The 17,110-nt window shown below is 34.8% G+C and overlaps 1 protein-coding gene across 2 annotated transcripts in view; it reads right to left on the bottom strand.

The window, feature by feature from the left end:
• Tbk1 (TANK binding kinase 1) overlaps positions 1–17,110 on the bottom strand; it is a 52,695-nt gene that overhangs the window by 18,683 nt on the left and 16,902 nt on the right. For both annotated transcript variants that reach the window (XM_003475949.5, XM_023567582.2), the window contains exons 4-8: positions 15,899–16,028; positions 12,651–12,832; positions 6,918–7,078; positions 3,731–3,841; positions 295–474 (exon numbers count right to left, since the gene is read on the bottom strand). In XM_003475949.5, coding sequence (XP_003475997.2) covers positions 295–474; positions 3,731–3,841; positions 6,918–7,078; positions 12,651–12,832; positions 15,899–16,028 — 764 coding nt within the window. The remainder of the gene's footprint in view (positions 1–294; positions 475–3,730; positions 3,842–6,917; positions 7,079–12,650; positions 12,833–15,898; positions 16,029–17,110) is intronic.

The following is a 17,110-nucleotide window of genomic DNA, read 5'->3' as shown; positions in this document are numbered from 1 at the left end:
TATTTGTACTTTTCATAAAGTTAGATAACCTTCATTTAATATCTCTTGTCAATGAATTATGTGATTATATAATCTGAAAGAAATAATGGATTAAAAGTATTTTTAAAAAACTTACAGTTTAAAGATAGGCCAATTTGCCTGTAAATTTAAGAAAATTAAATTTATTTTTATTCCAGAGACAAGTGAAAAGTGTATGTTTTTGGTGGAGCTGAGGCACACTATTTTTCTTAATGTAGGAAAACACTTATTATATAACATAATGTATTGATATAGGAATAAAATAGAGATACTTACGTATTATAGCTATGAATATAAATCTTATGGTGTGTCATTTGTTGTAGCGAAAAAACATGAATTATCATTCGGTGAAGAATATCACTAGTTTCTGCAAAAAATTGATCAAAACCCCAACACTTTTCCTGATCTGCTTCAAGAATGTTTGCAAGAACAGGGGTAAGAAGGACTTGAAGACCCCTAAAATAGTATTGAAAAAAGTTACTTACAGTATGTATAGGTAAACAATTATAGTATTTACCAACAAATCAAAGGAACTATTACTATTGCTACAGGTTGAACATCCTGTGTCTAAAATGCCTGGCACTAGAAGAGTTTCGAATTTTGAGTATTTTCAGATTTTGGAATAGCCGTATATACATCATGAATGCTCTGACAATGTGACTAAAGCCCAAACACGAAATTCATATTACACACACAATCAAAAGGTAATTTTTTTTTAACCATGTAATATACCTGAATTTCAATGGTGATTTGTCATGTGAAGTCAGTGGTGGAATTTTCCATGTGGGTGCAATGTCAGCACTGAAAAATTATAGATTTTAGAGCATTTGGGGTTTTGAATTAAGGGTGCTCAAGTTGCATTACTGACTTAAAATATTAAAGTCTGCTAACTTTTCATAAAGCTAGAAAACTTTCATTTAATACTGCTTGTCAATGAATTAGTAATTACAGCACTTTCATGTAAGCTTATCTTGTACTCAACGTCTTTTATCCTGTCCTTGTCAAATTTCCTCACTTTTCTAAACATATCATATACATAGGTGGTTATCTAAGATGATACCAGTTGATTAGGATAACATGGTCACAAGCACAAGATAATGGTTAATGTCCAGTAAAGGGTCTTTAATGTTTTTGTAATGTATAATTTTGTATGAGGAACTTGTATGGCTTTTTAGTTTGCTGAAATAAAATGACTATAATAATCTAGCCATCAATTACTGCAAATTCAATAAGGAATCTCTGTGAATGAAAAGTTCTTCCATATATATACATATATATATACATATGTATATATATGCATATGTGCGTATATGTGTACGCATATGCATACATATGTATGTATATATTTAATTCATATATATATGAATATATATATATATATATATATATGGTGAATGATAGGACTTTTACTTTGCTTCATGCTTTCTTTAAATTATATAGCATGTTAGGGGGCTGGGGATTTAGCTCAGCGGCGTAAGTGCCTGCCTTGCAAGTGTGCGGTCGTGAGTTCGATCCCTGGTACCGATAAAAGACAAAAAAAAAAAAAAAAAAAAAAAAAAAATTATATAGCATGTTCTAAATGACTCCCAACTGTGGAATTTCAAACAATGAAATTTGACTAAATTAATCCTTTGTCTATTAATAGTTTTTAGGAGACACTAAAGTAATCCTTTGTCTATTAATAGTTTATACACAGTAGACATTTTTGATTTTTGCTCAACAGATGACCATTCTCTGTCCTCCAGGAATACATACATACATGGACATGAGAGCCAAGTTTGGTCATTATGATTAACTGAAGGTCACAAGCAAGTGGCGTAAGTTCATCCATTGAGAACCCAGAAACGTTTCCTAAAACAGCTCAGGAACAAAAGTCTTTCTTCTGAGCTTTCAAGACTGTAAGAATATTAGTCTAGGAATACCAGCAGCCTTCTTTAGCTGCTAAGAAATAGTCTGACATTAAATAAAGAAAAATCACAAAGTAAAGAGACAGGTTTTGATGACAGTCTGTGGCCAAGGATTCAACCACAGTTTGAGTAACATTCATACGTGAACTTTTAATTACAAAGTCAAATCTATTTCTTTTTCCACTTTAATTAGTTGGGTTAGATTACTCTCTTACTATCTATTTCTCACTAATAACATAAGAAAGAGATATCATTATTATTTTTCTTACAGCCCGTTACATTTTTGGTTAACTGTTTTCATTGCTGATTTGTAATGAAGTCCTTATATTTTAAAACAAAACTGAAACAAGTCACATAATATATATTCTGATGTGTAATTTTTAAAAACTATTTTGTAATTGGAGAGACAAGGCATGTTGGCCTCCAGAAACAAGCACTCTAGTTCAGATCATCAGATTACTGACTATTTCTACAGTATAATTATTATCAGTTCATGCTTATTTCCTGAGCCCTTTACATTTTATATTTGCTTATGGTCCCTCAAATTGAGTATACTCTATATCAAAATTTAATGCAAATTACTGTAATATTAAATCTCTGCTCTCCAGCACAATGAATTTCTTTTAAGTCTAGTTGTAGACACAATTTGAAACATTTTTTTAAATAACAAAAAAATTAAAACTGTTAGAACAGTGGTTTTAGAAAATGATTTTATCAGTGGAACTTCTGGCTTAAATCAATTTTGAAAGAATTCAATATATCAATATGTTTAATGAATAGCTTGTTTTAGATATTTACTTACATGGTAAAAGTTGCACAAAAAGCACTGACAACTTTATTAGGTGCTAAGCCAGTAAATTGTGCCCTCTGTGTCTTCACTTGTGGATTACATATCTAGCATACTTGGGGATAACAGAGGTTAATTTAATAATTACAAATTCTAAACACTGGCAAGTAACTCTCGTGGCTGTATTTCCAGAGTGAAGTCTAAAGTAATTCACTTTTTACTTTTAATTTCTTCTACATTCTTTGCTGATGATGACAGGATTCTTTTTAAACAATACTGGTGTTGAACCAAGGGAGCACTGAGTTACATCTCCAAACCTTTTTCACTTAGAGACAAGGTCTAGCTAAGTTTCCCAGGTGGGGCTGGAATTTGTTCACTTTTGGTCTCAACCTCCAAGTAGCTGGGCTAATGTGCCACTGCCTCTGGCTTATAATAGAATTAATAGGATTCTTACTTGATAATAGCTTTTTGAGCTTTGCCTGTTAAATTTCAAGATACATATAAATATCTGAAATGTTATAAAAAATTCTAGAAAATGATTATTTCTCATCTTTTAAATAATTTGGATTTTTAAAAAAATCATGAAGATATTAAATTTCTTTAAAGCTTGTTTTTGTACAACTCCAACTGAGAAATTCACTCAAATATGTGACATCACAGTGGTCCATCAATATGGAGGACAGCCTGTCTCAAAATAAAAAAAAAACTAAAAGGGATGGGGATATAGCTTAGTGCAGAGGTACTAGTTCAGTCCTCAGCACCATGGAAACAGAACAATACAAAGCAACAATTCCTGGGTAGAATTCCCCACAATGGGAAGAATTCTAAGAATAGTGGTCACTTATCTTAAAAATATATATACCCTGTGGAAATATATATCCAGAATATAAGGCAAAAACTGTATGTTTTAATAATATAGTTAAAATAAAACCAACATGTATTCTTCAAGTATTTGAGTGTTTGTGATTTTAGGCAATATCGAAGTGCAAAAGATGAGAATTAGGAATACTATACCTACCGAGAAAGACTACAAGAAATAGGCATGTCTCCGCTCCAATCAATTGGTCCATTTTCTGCCTTCTGTACTCCAGATATTGCACCAGAAGGCTTTCCAGTAATTATTTTATACCTTGAGAAGAATAAAAGCATAATAAAATAAGTACTTTATTTGCAAAGTATTTCCTCAATTGTACCTACAAGTAGAGGAAATTTCACGATTGGTCACACAATCCATAAAACAGTCAAAATACTCTGAATCTGACTGACTTAAGTATAGTGGTTGTACAATTATTTTACAAGTAATTTTTAAAAAATCATGCCATAATTAATTTTCATTTGAGGTCTCAGAGTGCCATTAATAGCATCTTGATGCTCACAACAAACATATTAGTTTTTCTATTTGAAAAATGGAGGAAACACAAAAATGCTGTCACAGAATATCTGTAGACTCTGAAAACAGCATCTCATCCTTCTTATCCATATTAGTCAAAGGCATAGTCAGCTGAATTATATAATTACTGCAGAATAAGACCGTTTTTTTTTTTTTTTTTTGTACTGGGGATCAAACTCATGACCATGCACTTACAAGGCAGGCGCTTACACTGTGCTAATTCCATGGCCCAGAGCATTTCTTAAAAAAAAAAAAAAAAAAGTACCAGAAAAATTCTTCGCACATTAAAAAACACATATAGGAACAGATTTACATAGCAAAATTATAAGCCAAATTTAATGTGATTCCTGATGAATATGATAAAAATAAAGCTTAACAGAGGGTAGAGATAGATAGGGAGACAATAGAGTAGTACAATGGCCTAGTAAGTCAATGAAAGGAGTCCTTTAGGTATCAGAATACTCCTAAATAAAACCTAAAAGTTGGAGAAAAATATGAGTGTCATGTTTTTTTTTTGGCACAGGGATCAAACTCATGACTTCACACTTGCCAGGCAGGTGCTGTGCTGCTGAGGAGAGTTATGCTTTTAAGAATACTTTTCACACTAGAAAATGTAAAACACAATACAGCAGAATCTTATATAAACTTAAGAAATACTATTTCTATTGGATTTCTTTTTGTTGCCTAATACCTAAGTAAATATAATCTGAGGGAATCAATGCATTTTCTTAACCAGTACAACTCATTAAGATCGCTGTCACAATTTTTGCAGTAAACTGTGCCCTCTGTGTCTTTACTTGTGGAGACAGCATGTCTATCACAATTTTTGCTGTAAGCTATTTTTTTTCAAAGAAGAAAATTAATGTGAAAAATGTATTCACATGAAAAGAATCTGACCATAGAGAAGTAGACATACATGAGATTCATACAAAGTGAATAGAATGACAGAATTCTTATACAAATTCTTAAAATGTTTAATTTGGTAAGATCCACATATAGACACTCATAATATACAAACGAGATGCCAAAGGAACAACAATGCCATAATGTGAATGCATCATTCATTGGTAAAGTAAATCAGCCACCACTGACTAAATACCTCTAAACATTCAACAGTATCAGTGAAAATAAATGAGTTCTGTGAAAATAAATAACTTCTCCACCCGGATGTGCTGGCACACGCCTGTAATTCTAGCATTTAGGAGGCTGAGGTAGGAGGACTTCTACAAGTTTGAGGCCAGCCTGGGCTACAAAGTGAGTTCAACGCCAGCCTGAACTGCATAGTGAAACTCTCTCAAAACAAACAAATAAACACACAAAAACCAAAAACCCCTGCAAGATATAGCTTCTCTAATGCATAAGCACCCACGTGACAGTTAGGTAAAATCATCAGGTATTCCTAGTTGCTGATGAGTCATGTTTCCTTCACTAGGAAGCACTATAGTTTTATTTAATCCAGTGTTAGGACGTGAAGGAATGCTCATACTACTTTAAAACATACCTAAAAAAGCATGATTTATCAGCAAGCACAATCTATGTGAAAAACACAAACTGACTCTCAGCCTTTGCTCATCAAAAGATTTTATACAAACAACACTCTTGTAAAGCAGAATCAGGTTGACACTAGAGTGAAATGATTATTCCAGCTAATGTTATCTTTTCGTAAGCATATGTGCACTGTGCTTACTGGAAAATATTTAAATATGAAAGTATTAGCAAAGGTCATTATATCATCTGAATTTTACTTCCTCAAATCAATAAAAGGGAAAAAAATGCTTCTTCCTCAACTCTCTGAGATGATACTAGATGAAAAATTATATGAAAGGCAGGGTCAAATATTTAAGTCTTAAAAATCTGTGAAGATCTAAAATAATGGTTGGGCAGGTTAGGCTATCAGTGAGTTATTGTCCCAAACCATGTACTAAATTAAATGTTTATAACCTTATAGTTTTATGCTTATGTGTTAGCTGTTTTCATGAAGCAAAAGTATTGACTCTCATTTCTTCTAAAACAAAAAGCATGGTCAACATATAGCTGATTTTTTTCTTTTTCTTTCTTTCTTTTTTTTTTTTTTTTTTTGTCTTATTTGAGACAGGGTCTCTATGCAGTTCAGGCTGGCCTTGAGCTCACTTTGTAGCCCAGGCTGGTCTTAAACTTGCAATGATCCTCCTGCCTCCTGAGTCCTGAGGTTACAGGCATGCACCACTATGCCCAGCTAGATGAATTTTATAATACATTTCACATCTAGAAATCTCTCTTTCTTGTTATCTGGTTTACAGTAAGCAATTCTGCACACTATTTCCTAAAAATATGGGAATGCATGAATGTATATTATACTTGTAAAATGTGTGGTCCTAACCTGTGCCACTAGAAAAAACACTAGTACTGCCAAAATGTTATTTTTAAAATGGTAAAAGAAATAAGATCAGTGTAAGATAACTACTATATTTCTTTTATATTTGGTAATGGTTCTAGTATACCACAGAACTTTTTAAACTGTATAGAAGAAAAATGCTGACAAGCACAAGAAGTGAAACAGTGTGCAGAAATAAAATTCAGAAAGAGGTAAACTTCTAAGGATGGACTTAAGACTGGATACCATTTTAACTTTGTATAAAAGGCATTTAAACATGATATGGAAAATTGTGACTATACATTTTAATAGTAAAGCTGTATTTTCATTAAAAACTAGATAGCTTAAAATATTAGAAATGACTGCTAAGCCAATTTTTGTCAATATCTACCTCTAATATATGGGGAAATAATACATATATTTAAAATTTTATTTCTAATTTTAGATGGAGAAACCACTTACATTACTTCTTTGTTGCGACGTGGCCCTTCAAACGGTCTAAATGGCAGTGATCCGGTAGCTGCATGATAAAATGTTACTCCAATGCTCCAAAGATCAACTGTTGCTCCATACTTCTTCTGATGATCTTTTCTTAGTACTGCTCTCTCATACATATCAGGATGCTACGAAACAGACAAAAAAGCACAAAAAATACGAACCTGTGACCTACATTATAAACACAAAAATAGGCACTCAAAGTCTAGAAATTCTATCATGCTTTTCTAGTACATTTTTTTTTTTTTTTTTTTTTTTTTAGTGCTGGGAATCAAATTCAAGGCCTTGCTCTTGCGAGGCAGGCACTGCACTGCCGAGCTATGTCCCTAGCTCCCTAGTACTTACAATTTTACATTTATTTTATAGCCTTTCCATCTCCTTTGATCTTCAGTTTTGATGATCTCACTATATACTTCAGAGAGTAAATGGAAGCAATCAGATCAAGCAATTTCATTTATGTCCTTAACCAACCTACCCGAATCTGTGTCTATTTACCAGGTCTACTTTCCAGTTACAACAAAACTGCTATCAAAGACTGACATTTCCTTTTGTGCTATGAACCCATCATGTTGCTTTACCAACTCTAGAATCAGTTCCTGCAATTATTTCTTTATTTTATGCTAGATCATTTCTTTCCACATAAGAACAAGCTTTGATAACGCCATTTCGTTTTGTTTTGTTTAATGAGACAGAGCCTCACGTTCTAGTGCAGGTTAGCCTCAATTCATGGAAATCTTCCTGCCTTATCCTCCTGCAATTATAGATGTGTGGATAGCTCCATTTTTGAACAAGACTAAATAAAAAACAAATTAAATTGACCATACAACCTTTTCAGCAATCTCTGCTTCTCACCACAGCAAAACTTCCCAAAATAACTATTCATTCTTACAATTATCTTACTTCCTCCCACCTCCCATTATGGTTTACTGTGTTAAATATCATCTCTACGCTTTAACTTCTAACTCCTTCTCTTGTCCTGAGTTCCAGATTCACATGTCCTATTGCTTTCTTTTAATGTTTAAAAGGTAGTTCAAACTTAGCATGTGCAAAAGAGATTCATGGTCTTCTCGTTCAAATCTGTTTCCCTCTTATCTTTATTTTCCTATTCAGCTGCTTACACCCAAAAGCTATCAGGCATCTTTGATTTCTTTCTCATAGCTCATATGCAATTCACCAGAGCAAGTCATCTAGGGTCTGAAACAATAATTAATTCTGCAGAATTGGTTTAGAAGATTAGTTATTTGGGGATCAAGTGACCCACATAAGTAGCTGGTATGATGTCAAACACATGTTGCAGGAGACACTACTTCAGACTTGCTGACTATATCTGGCTCTTCTAAGAAATGTTTTAGGGCTGGGGATTTAGTTCAGTGGAACAGTGCCTGACTGGCAAGAGTGAGGTCATGAGTTTGATCCTGGTACAAAAAGCCAAAAAACAACCCCCCCACCCCCCACCCCCTAAAAAAGAAGAGAAGTGGTTTAGGAGCTAGTAGATTGTGAAGGACATTTAGCTCTGAAGACAAAACCAGTGGCTACATAGACTTCATCTCCTAATATGTGCCTTTGTGGAAGCTAATGCAGTGGCAACTGAAGCTTCTTGGCAGATAAAACTTGAAGAATGTACTATGGACCAAAGTAGTCAACCTCTCAAATGGTGCCAAGCCCAAACAATCCCTTATGATACCGTGGGATTTAGGTTCAGGGGAATGGGACTTGAGACAGGCATCACTGCTGAGAATGACTTCTAAATGACACAGTATATGACTCTGACTCCCAAAGAGTCATAATCTCTGGATTTGGTGGATGGGGAAAGGCTCTTTTGGGAAATACATTGTAGCATGAAATTAGAAGTAGAGGGAAGTAGGTAAGACTGGACTTTGCAAACATATGCCTAACAGATACATGGGTGTCTGAAAGAATTTGCTTATTCTGTGGGATAGCACACAAGGTGATTACTGTTCAAGAAAGTGACAGCCAGACCTCTGACTGTATAAATGGTATCGTGAACAGGCCAAGAGAGCATGGCCACGTCTACTATCTTTTGCAACATGAGGCTTCCACCACAGGAAAAGGAGATACAAGGAGACAAAGGGGTGCTCAGAAAGCACCTCTGAGGAGGTAGAGTCGTAAGCCTTAGGGAGTCACATGTGGATGGCTTGACTGACACATGTGAGTCTGGTATGACTGTGCCCACGGACTCTCTCCTGAATGTGGCACTAGTGCTTAAGTAGGGTTTGGCATTACTGGGCCTACACTACTGCATCCATAGCAGGAACATTAGGATAAAGCCACACCAGGGTTTTCAGGATTATATTACTGAGACAATCTATATTACTGAGTAGCGGAAAAGGTTAGGTTTGTTTAAAAAAAAAAAGGGCGGGGGGGGGGGGAACCTGGGGATTTAGCTCAACGGCATAAGTGCCTGCCTTGCAAGCAGGCAGTCGTGAGTTCGATCCCCGGTACCGATAAAAAGGAAAAAGACAAAAAAAAAAAAAAAAAAAAAAAAAAACCCAACATAAAACAGAGGGTTTAACTTCTGCATGAATGACTGCTGGGAAATTACAATGGAGTAAGGTTCCATCTAATACAGACTATTTCTAGACTATGGAACTTCTAACCACTATTTTCCTTATTTTATTTATTTATTGGTCTTTTTCAGTACCAGGGATCGAATTCATGACCGCTCACTTGCAAGGAAGGCGCTTATGCCCCTGAGCTAAATCCCCAGCCCCAATGACTTTTTTTTTTGGTATTTTCCTTATTTTAAAACTTTTTAAAACTGGTTTTAAAATGAAAACAGGGCTAAGTCTACTTTGGAGTGGAAATAGAGCCGGGTGTGATGGCACATGCCTGTTCCTAGCATTTGGGAGGCTGAGGCAGGAGGATCACTGTAAGTTAAAAGCCAGTCTGGGCTACAGAGTTCAAGGTCAGCCTGCACTACATAGTGTAACCTTGTCTCAAAAAACAAAGCAAAATAAATGGAAATAGATAAAATTTCCCCATAGAATACACAGTATAGATGAGAGTTAATTCATTTAATATTTTGTTCTATTTAAAAATCCCTTAAGAGGTAAAAGCTAGGGGCTGGGGGTTTAGTTCAGCAGCATAAGCACCTGCCTTGCAAGCAGGCAGTCGTGAGTTCGATCCCTGGTACCGATAAAAATGAAAAAGAGGTAAAAGCTAAACAGTGATTCTAAATGGAGAGTATATAAAATAGAAATGTTCACTACTTTGAAAAATCATGCCCATGATGATATCATAACTTGTGATGTATGAGTCACTAATACAAGATATTAATGCGTTTGTATTTGAAGTGTCATTACAAGCACATACGACTATTTATTTGCTAGAACTCGTTCCTAAATTTTACATATTAAATACTTAGTATTTTATTATAAAATATTTTGCTTTAAAATATTAGATATTATGCTATTCATTCACTTAGGTATGCAAGTTAATGATATTATCTAATAGTTTCATTCAAATGAAATTTAAGTTTCTTGATGCGGGCCAGAAAGAGAACCAAGAAGCCAACCTATGCTCTCCTATGAGCCAGCAGCAGTTGTGGACAGGGAAGAGAACCAGTAAGTCAATGTGTGCCCTCCCTTGAGCCACAAGAAGCCATGCAGGCAGGGAGAAGAACCAAGAAGCCAAGCTGCTCTCTCATGGAGCTAGCTGGTACACATGGGCTGGAGACAAGAAAGTATTCTTCCTTCCCCTATAAGCAATCGGCTGATTAGGGGGAACATAGGTTGAGAGCAAGTGAATTTAAAAAAACAACTTACTGCTTGAATTGTCTGATTGACTTTGCAGGCCTACAGCCAGTAGTCTGAGCATCTATTTAGAGGACAACAATATGCAAAATAGCAACTATGGGAAATTTCCTTCTGCCTTGTTTTTGAAATCCAGTATTGTTCTGTTTTGTTCCATTTTACTGTTTTGTTTTATTCTTTTTACAGAAAGTGAAAGAAATGTAAGTTTCTTCAAAGATAAAGGCAGATGTCAAACATTTATCATAAAAAGGGAGTGTTCATCTGACAGGGTAGAAATTACAAGCCTATGTAATCTGGCAGGCCCTGATCCCTGCTCCATTTCTAACTCCTAACACTTTCCCCTCATTCAATAAATTCCAGTCAAACCGCCAGCCTTTCTGTCTCTTGACTACCTACTGTCATTCTTGTCTTAGCCTTTAAGGTTCCTGTGTCCTCTGCTTATAATATCCCCAAATCCATGCTTGGTTTGCTGCTTTTAATCATTTCAGTGTCAGTTCATCTATGTGTGAAGGAGCCTTCCCTGGCTACCCTTCTCCTCTAGCCACTTTTTAATTTCACTACTTTAATTTACTGTCCTCACAAAACTTCAGTGATCTGAATTTACTTTATTTACTTGTTCATGTGTAATTTTCTGTTTTCTATACTAGAATGTGGGCCCCACAGAGCAGAAATGTACGTCTGGTTTAGTATAGAAAGGCTTGAAGAGTGTCTGGTATACAGTTTACTTCATAAACATTTGTGGAATGAATGAATGAAATACATGTTTAGGTATCCTCCACCGCAAGACTGAGTCTCACTAAGCTATGCAGGCCTTCAATGTGCAAGCCTACCTCAGCTTCCTGAGTAGCTGGGATTACAGGTACACATTATAGCACTCAACTTGTCTTTAAGCACATCTCCGGATTAGTTTGGGCTATTTATTGTGAAGAGCCTTTAAGAGGTCTTAATTCGGGGCTGGGGATTTAGCTCAGCGGCATAAGCGCCTGCCTTGAAAGCAGGCAGTCGTGAGTTCGATCCCTGGTACCGATAAAAATGAAAATGAAAAAAAAAAAAAAATAAGAGGTCTTAATTCATGCCAGACTTGGAAAAATCTTAATAAAGCTATCAGGGTGGCGAGATTCATCTTTCATTTTGTAACATTAACCAGAAGAATCCAATGGAAAAAAGTCATAAAGTCTAAGACTCAGGATCAAACCGAGTGATGACAATAGACATAAGTTACAAACTTCCAATTACATGCTAAAAGTATCTTAAAATATATTTTTTTGGTGTTTTAAATTTTACTAGTTTTTCATTAATGCTTACATACAAAGTTCTGGATTTTTAGCATTTCAACTTAGATATCTGCAGAGGCGTTTCATCTTTTGTGTGTTTCTAACAATGGTTGTTTTGGCCTATCAATAATGAGCTCCCCGCCTTACCAAACAGAACCTTCTGTTTGAGAAATGTAATGAATTTTTCTCTACTGAGAACTGTATTATAAAAAGCTCATAATATATTAATTGCTGTAATCCAAAACTGGAGTCTTTACTGGCTAGATAGTACAGATAGATTTGTCTTTTAGTATCGATCTATGTCATTAATGAAATCAAAGGATTTAATGGTGCTATAAAACCAATGATTTTAATAGAAAAATATCAGCATTTGTAGGAACAAATACCTAATTCTCTTCTTTTTTTTGTCTTTTTCTTTTTTATCGGTACCAGGGATTTGAACTCACGACCGCCTGCTTGCAAGGCAGGTGCTTATGCCACTGAGCTAAATACCCAGCTCCTAATTCTCTTCTTACACAATATATTCATTAGAATAGAAACTTTAGTTTTGGTCAGAAAAAATTATAACCTAGAGTGAATTGCTTCACCAATTATCTGATTATATTTGCAATATAGCTAGCTTTTAGAATTGAAATCAATGATAGATGACTTACCAAATATTCCTCTGTGCCATAAAGAGAAACAAATTGTTCATCATCTTCTAATTCTCTGGCTGCACCAAAATCTGTGAGTTTGTATACCGACTGCCCATCCTCCCCGATGACACGCATGATGTTTCCTGGCTTGATATCACGGTGCACTATGCCATTCTCTCGGAGGTGATTCATTCCACCCACTTCAGCAAAAAACATAAAATCAAATCACACTGTAGGTATCTATGTGTATTTAGTTCCCTAATTCACAGATCTAACACATTCACATTCACTCAAATGTAAGTATTTTTAATAACTGAGCTATAAATTGGGACAATGTCATTTCATCTAGTATCAATCAAGGTACTGGGGTTTGAACCCAGGGCCTTACACAGAGCTGTAAAACCCAGCCCCTGCCCTTTGGTTTTTTTTTTTTGTTGTTGTTGTTTTTTCTTTTTTCTTAATTTAGAGACATGGTCTTGCTAAGTCCCTAAACTGCCTGAGCTGGCCTAGAACTTGTGATCTTCCCATCTCAGCCTCCCAGAGTGGTGCTGTGATTATGCACCATTGTGCCTGACCAATCTCTTAAAACACCACCAGAAAAAGAAAATGGTCTTAAGTATTTGAATTCCTGAATTACTATATATATATATATTATATATATAACTTAAAAGAGTAATAAAACTTAATAATAAAGATTCTAGAAAGGTATCTTTCACCAGTTTTAGATTCTTTTATCTTGAGAAAAAATGCCATATAAAGTAAATGGAATTCAATAAATAAAATAGTAGGAACTGAACAGAAAGAGGGCAAAGTGCCAGACTTTTTCCAGAAAAATGTATTTCTAATATGCTTAGTACTATTACAGAAAGTTTATTTTCTCTCTCTTTTTTCAAGGGCAAAGGTGGCTATGCTGTGGAGTGAAGCTGTTTTGGCTGACAATATCACTGACGGATAACCTGAAACATTTCTTTGATAGCTGATAGATGAATGCCCCTACTAACACATGAAAAAATGCTTAAGGGTGTCAATGTATAATCATTAGTACTCAGGGTTCTCAATGTACTCTTAGGAAGGCACCAACTACTAATAACATCTATCTGATTAAACAACCTAGCTGGACGTAGTGGTACATGCCTGTAATCCCAACACTCAGGAGGCTGAATCAAGAGGATCACCAGTTTGAGACCAGCCCAGGATACACAGAGACGTCAAGGCCAAGCTGAATCACAGAGTGAGATCTCGTCTCAAAAAACCAAACCCAAACCAAACCAAACCAGTCTGTAGCACACTTCTTTGTTTCTTTTTATCTTCACCCCAATGGTCTCCACTCTGCTTTCAGCACCAAGAATTCCCATTAAATTTGTACCTCCTTTATCATGGACCTTTTCCCATTCCTAAAAAAACCTTTTTTTTCCAAGAAGATAATTACTTTCTTGCCTTTTTTTTTTTTTTTTTTTTTTTTTTTTGGTACTGAGGATCAAACTCTTTTTTTTTTAAATCTTTTTCTTTTTTTATCGGTACCAGGGATCGAACTCACGACTGCCTGTTTGCAAAGCAAGCACTTATGCCACTGAGCTAAATCCCCAGCCCCAGAGGATCAAACTCTTGACCACGCAACGCAGGCGCATACGCTGCTGAGCTAAATCCCTGGCTTGCCTTATTTTTTAAACAATAAATGTTTGAGGTGTGATGCCCATTACATTTATCTTTCTAAAAGCATATAATTTAGTGATATTTATTACAATAACAGATTGATACAAATATCACCACTAATTTCAGAATATTTATATCACATCCTAAATAAAATCCCCATTCATACAACCAAAAGAAATTCTATACCCATTAGCAGCCATTCCCCAACTCAGCCCCCAACCACCATTAATATGCTTCCTGTCTCTATAGGATTTGTCTCTGCTGAACATTTTATGTGAAGGAATCATGTAATACTAAGGCCTTTTGTGTCTGTCTTCTTTTATTGAGCATCACATTATATTTTAGCATGTATCACTTTTTTTCTTTTTAAAAAGAATATTCCATTGTGTGGAGGTACTACCTTTTTGTTTAACCATTCATCAGCTGATGGACATGTGGGCTGTTTCCATTTTTTTTTTGTTATTTTAAATAAAGCCACTCTGCAACCTAATGCACAAGTTTTTATGCTTAATACAGGGTCTTACTATGCAGTTTAGATTGGTTTTGAACTCACTGTACAGTATAGGCTGGCCCTGATCTTGCACAAAGTCATCTGTCTTAGCTTCCTGTGCCACCACAACCAGCTTGTATGGATGTTTTAAATTCATCTAAGTGTCTACCTAATACTAGCATGGTTGGGCCATACATAATTTGATATTTAACCTTTTGGGAGAACTTCCAGACTGTGTTCCAAAGTGGCTAAACTGGCTGGGTGTGGTGGTACATGCCTGTAATTCTAACACTTGGGAGGCTGAGACAGGAGGATCACTGTGAGTTTCAAGCCAATCTGGGCTACAAAGTGAGTTAAGGCCAGTCTGAACTGCACAGTGGAAGCCTGTCTCAAAAAGGCAAAGAAAGAAAGAAAGAAAGAAAGAAAGAAAGAAAGAAAGAAAGAAAGAAAACCCAAAGTGGCTAAATCATCTTACAATAGTACTAATAATGTAGAAAGACTTCCAGACTTCCAGTTTTTCTATATACTTTTTAATTTTTGTCTTTTTGATTTTGGCCATTCTGAGATAGGAAGGGGTATTTCATTGTGGATTTGATAGGAATTTTCCTAGTAACTACTGATATTGAACATATTCTAATGTATTCATTGGCCATTTGTAAGTCTTTCTTAGAGAAATGTCTATTTAAATCCTTTGCCCATCCTTAAATTGGAGTTCTTTTTACTGTTGTCTAGATAAAAAATTTTTTTTTTTCTTTGAGAAAGGGTCTTATTATACAGTTCAGGCTGGCCTCAAACTCACAGCAATCTTCTAGCTTCAGCCTCCCTCCTGAGTGCTGGGATTTCCGGTGTGTGCCACCATGCCTAGGTTAGAGAAATACTCTTATGTGTAATTTGCAAACATTTTCTCTCATTCTCTGAGTTGTCTTTTCACTTACTTTTTATCTTTTGAAGCACAGAAGTTCTTACTGCTGAAGTTCAATTTATTTTTTTCTTTTTTAGCATTTGAATTTTTGATGTCATATCTAAAACAGCACTGCATAAAGGTTTTTTGTTTTGAATGTAAGAAATTTGTTCTTTTATTCAGTGTCATTACGTATATATAAAATCATATAAATAAACATACCCACATCACGTAAAACAATTAAAAATTCTGATTCTGGTAGTCCATAGGCATTAGATGGCTCTTCTAAAACTGTGTATAAACTCCCACATGGACAAAATTCCATAATGAGTACTTTATGTCTGGTTGTTGTCTGAAAAAAAAAAAATCACTGATTGGGAATCAATATAAACAACAAGCTTCGATTATATGGCAGAACTTAGCTGATCTCATTTAAATGTAGGATTTGCTACATTTAAATGAGAACATTTTGAATTGGTTCACCTGGGATTCATTAAAATATCTGTTCGCATGTATAAGAATTAACAGATTCCTTATATGTAAGAAACTGGGATCTGTTTTGGAAGACAGTGAAAACTGAATGTATCTGAATCCCAGAATCATTGTTACAATGCTATAATGGTTCTTTTAAACTTTTTAATTTTTGTGTATAACAGTACATTTGAGACAACAGTTCTAACAAACCTTTTACACACTTGAAATCTCTCTCCTGACAAAGCATTTTTACTTCAAGGAATGGAATCTTAAGTCTTAAAAACAAGCAGAATAGCTAAGTACTCCCTCTTGCAGCAAAGTTTGGTTTGCTCTCAGTTTTAAACTTTGATTTTATTTTTTATTTTTTTTAGTACTGGATATCAAACTTACAACCTTGTGCTTGCCAGGCAGGTGCTGTGCCATTGATCTAAATCCCTGGTCCCTTAAACGTTGACTTTAATGTACCGCTGACATGTTTTTTTTTTTTTTTTTGGTACCAGGAATCGAACTCATGACTTTGCACTTGCCAGGCAGGCGCTTACACCACTGAGTTAAATCCCCAGCCCTGTACTGTTGATTTTAAAATGCATATTAATATAAGCTTTACTGGGAAGAGGAAATCAAAATTACATGTCAAATTACGTAATTCATAATGATCGTAAGATCCACACCAATTTTAGAAACTTAAAAATTTTAGTCTTAAAATCTATTATTTATCCCCAACTTTTTCCTTTTATATTTTTTACTTATCCCCAAAATATTTTTATAAATTATTTAAATTTCCTTAGTAATTAGTAGTTAAATTTTCAAATACTGTAAAATAAAATACTGTTTTTAAGTGATATATATATATATATATATATATATATATATATATATATATAGTGATTACTGAAAATTTGGGGAAGACATATAATTCTATCACCCAGGAATAATTATACTAATATTTGGTCTATTTCC

This window comes from Cavia porcellus, unplaced genomic scaffold (genome assembly GCF_034190915.1).
Source record: "Cavia porcellus strain 051 isolate PalLab524CR breed Dunkin Hartley unplaced genomic scaffold, mCavPor4.1 scaffold_8, whole genome shotgun sequence".
NCBI classification, from domain to species: Eukaryota; Metazoa; Chordata; class Mammalia; order Rodentia; family Caviidae; genus Cavia; species Cavia porcellus.
The sequence above is the reverse complement of the archived record's forward strand: the minus strand, read 5'-3'. Positions and strand labels throughout refer to the sequence as shown.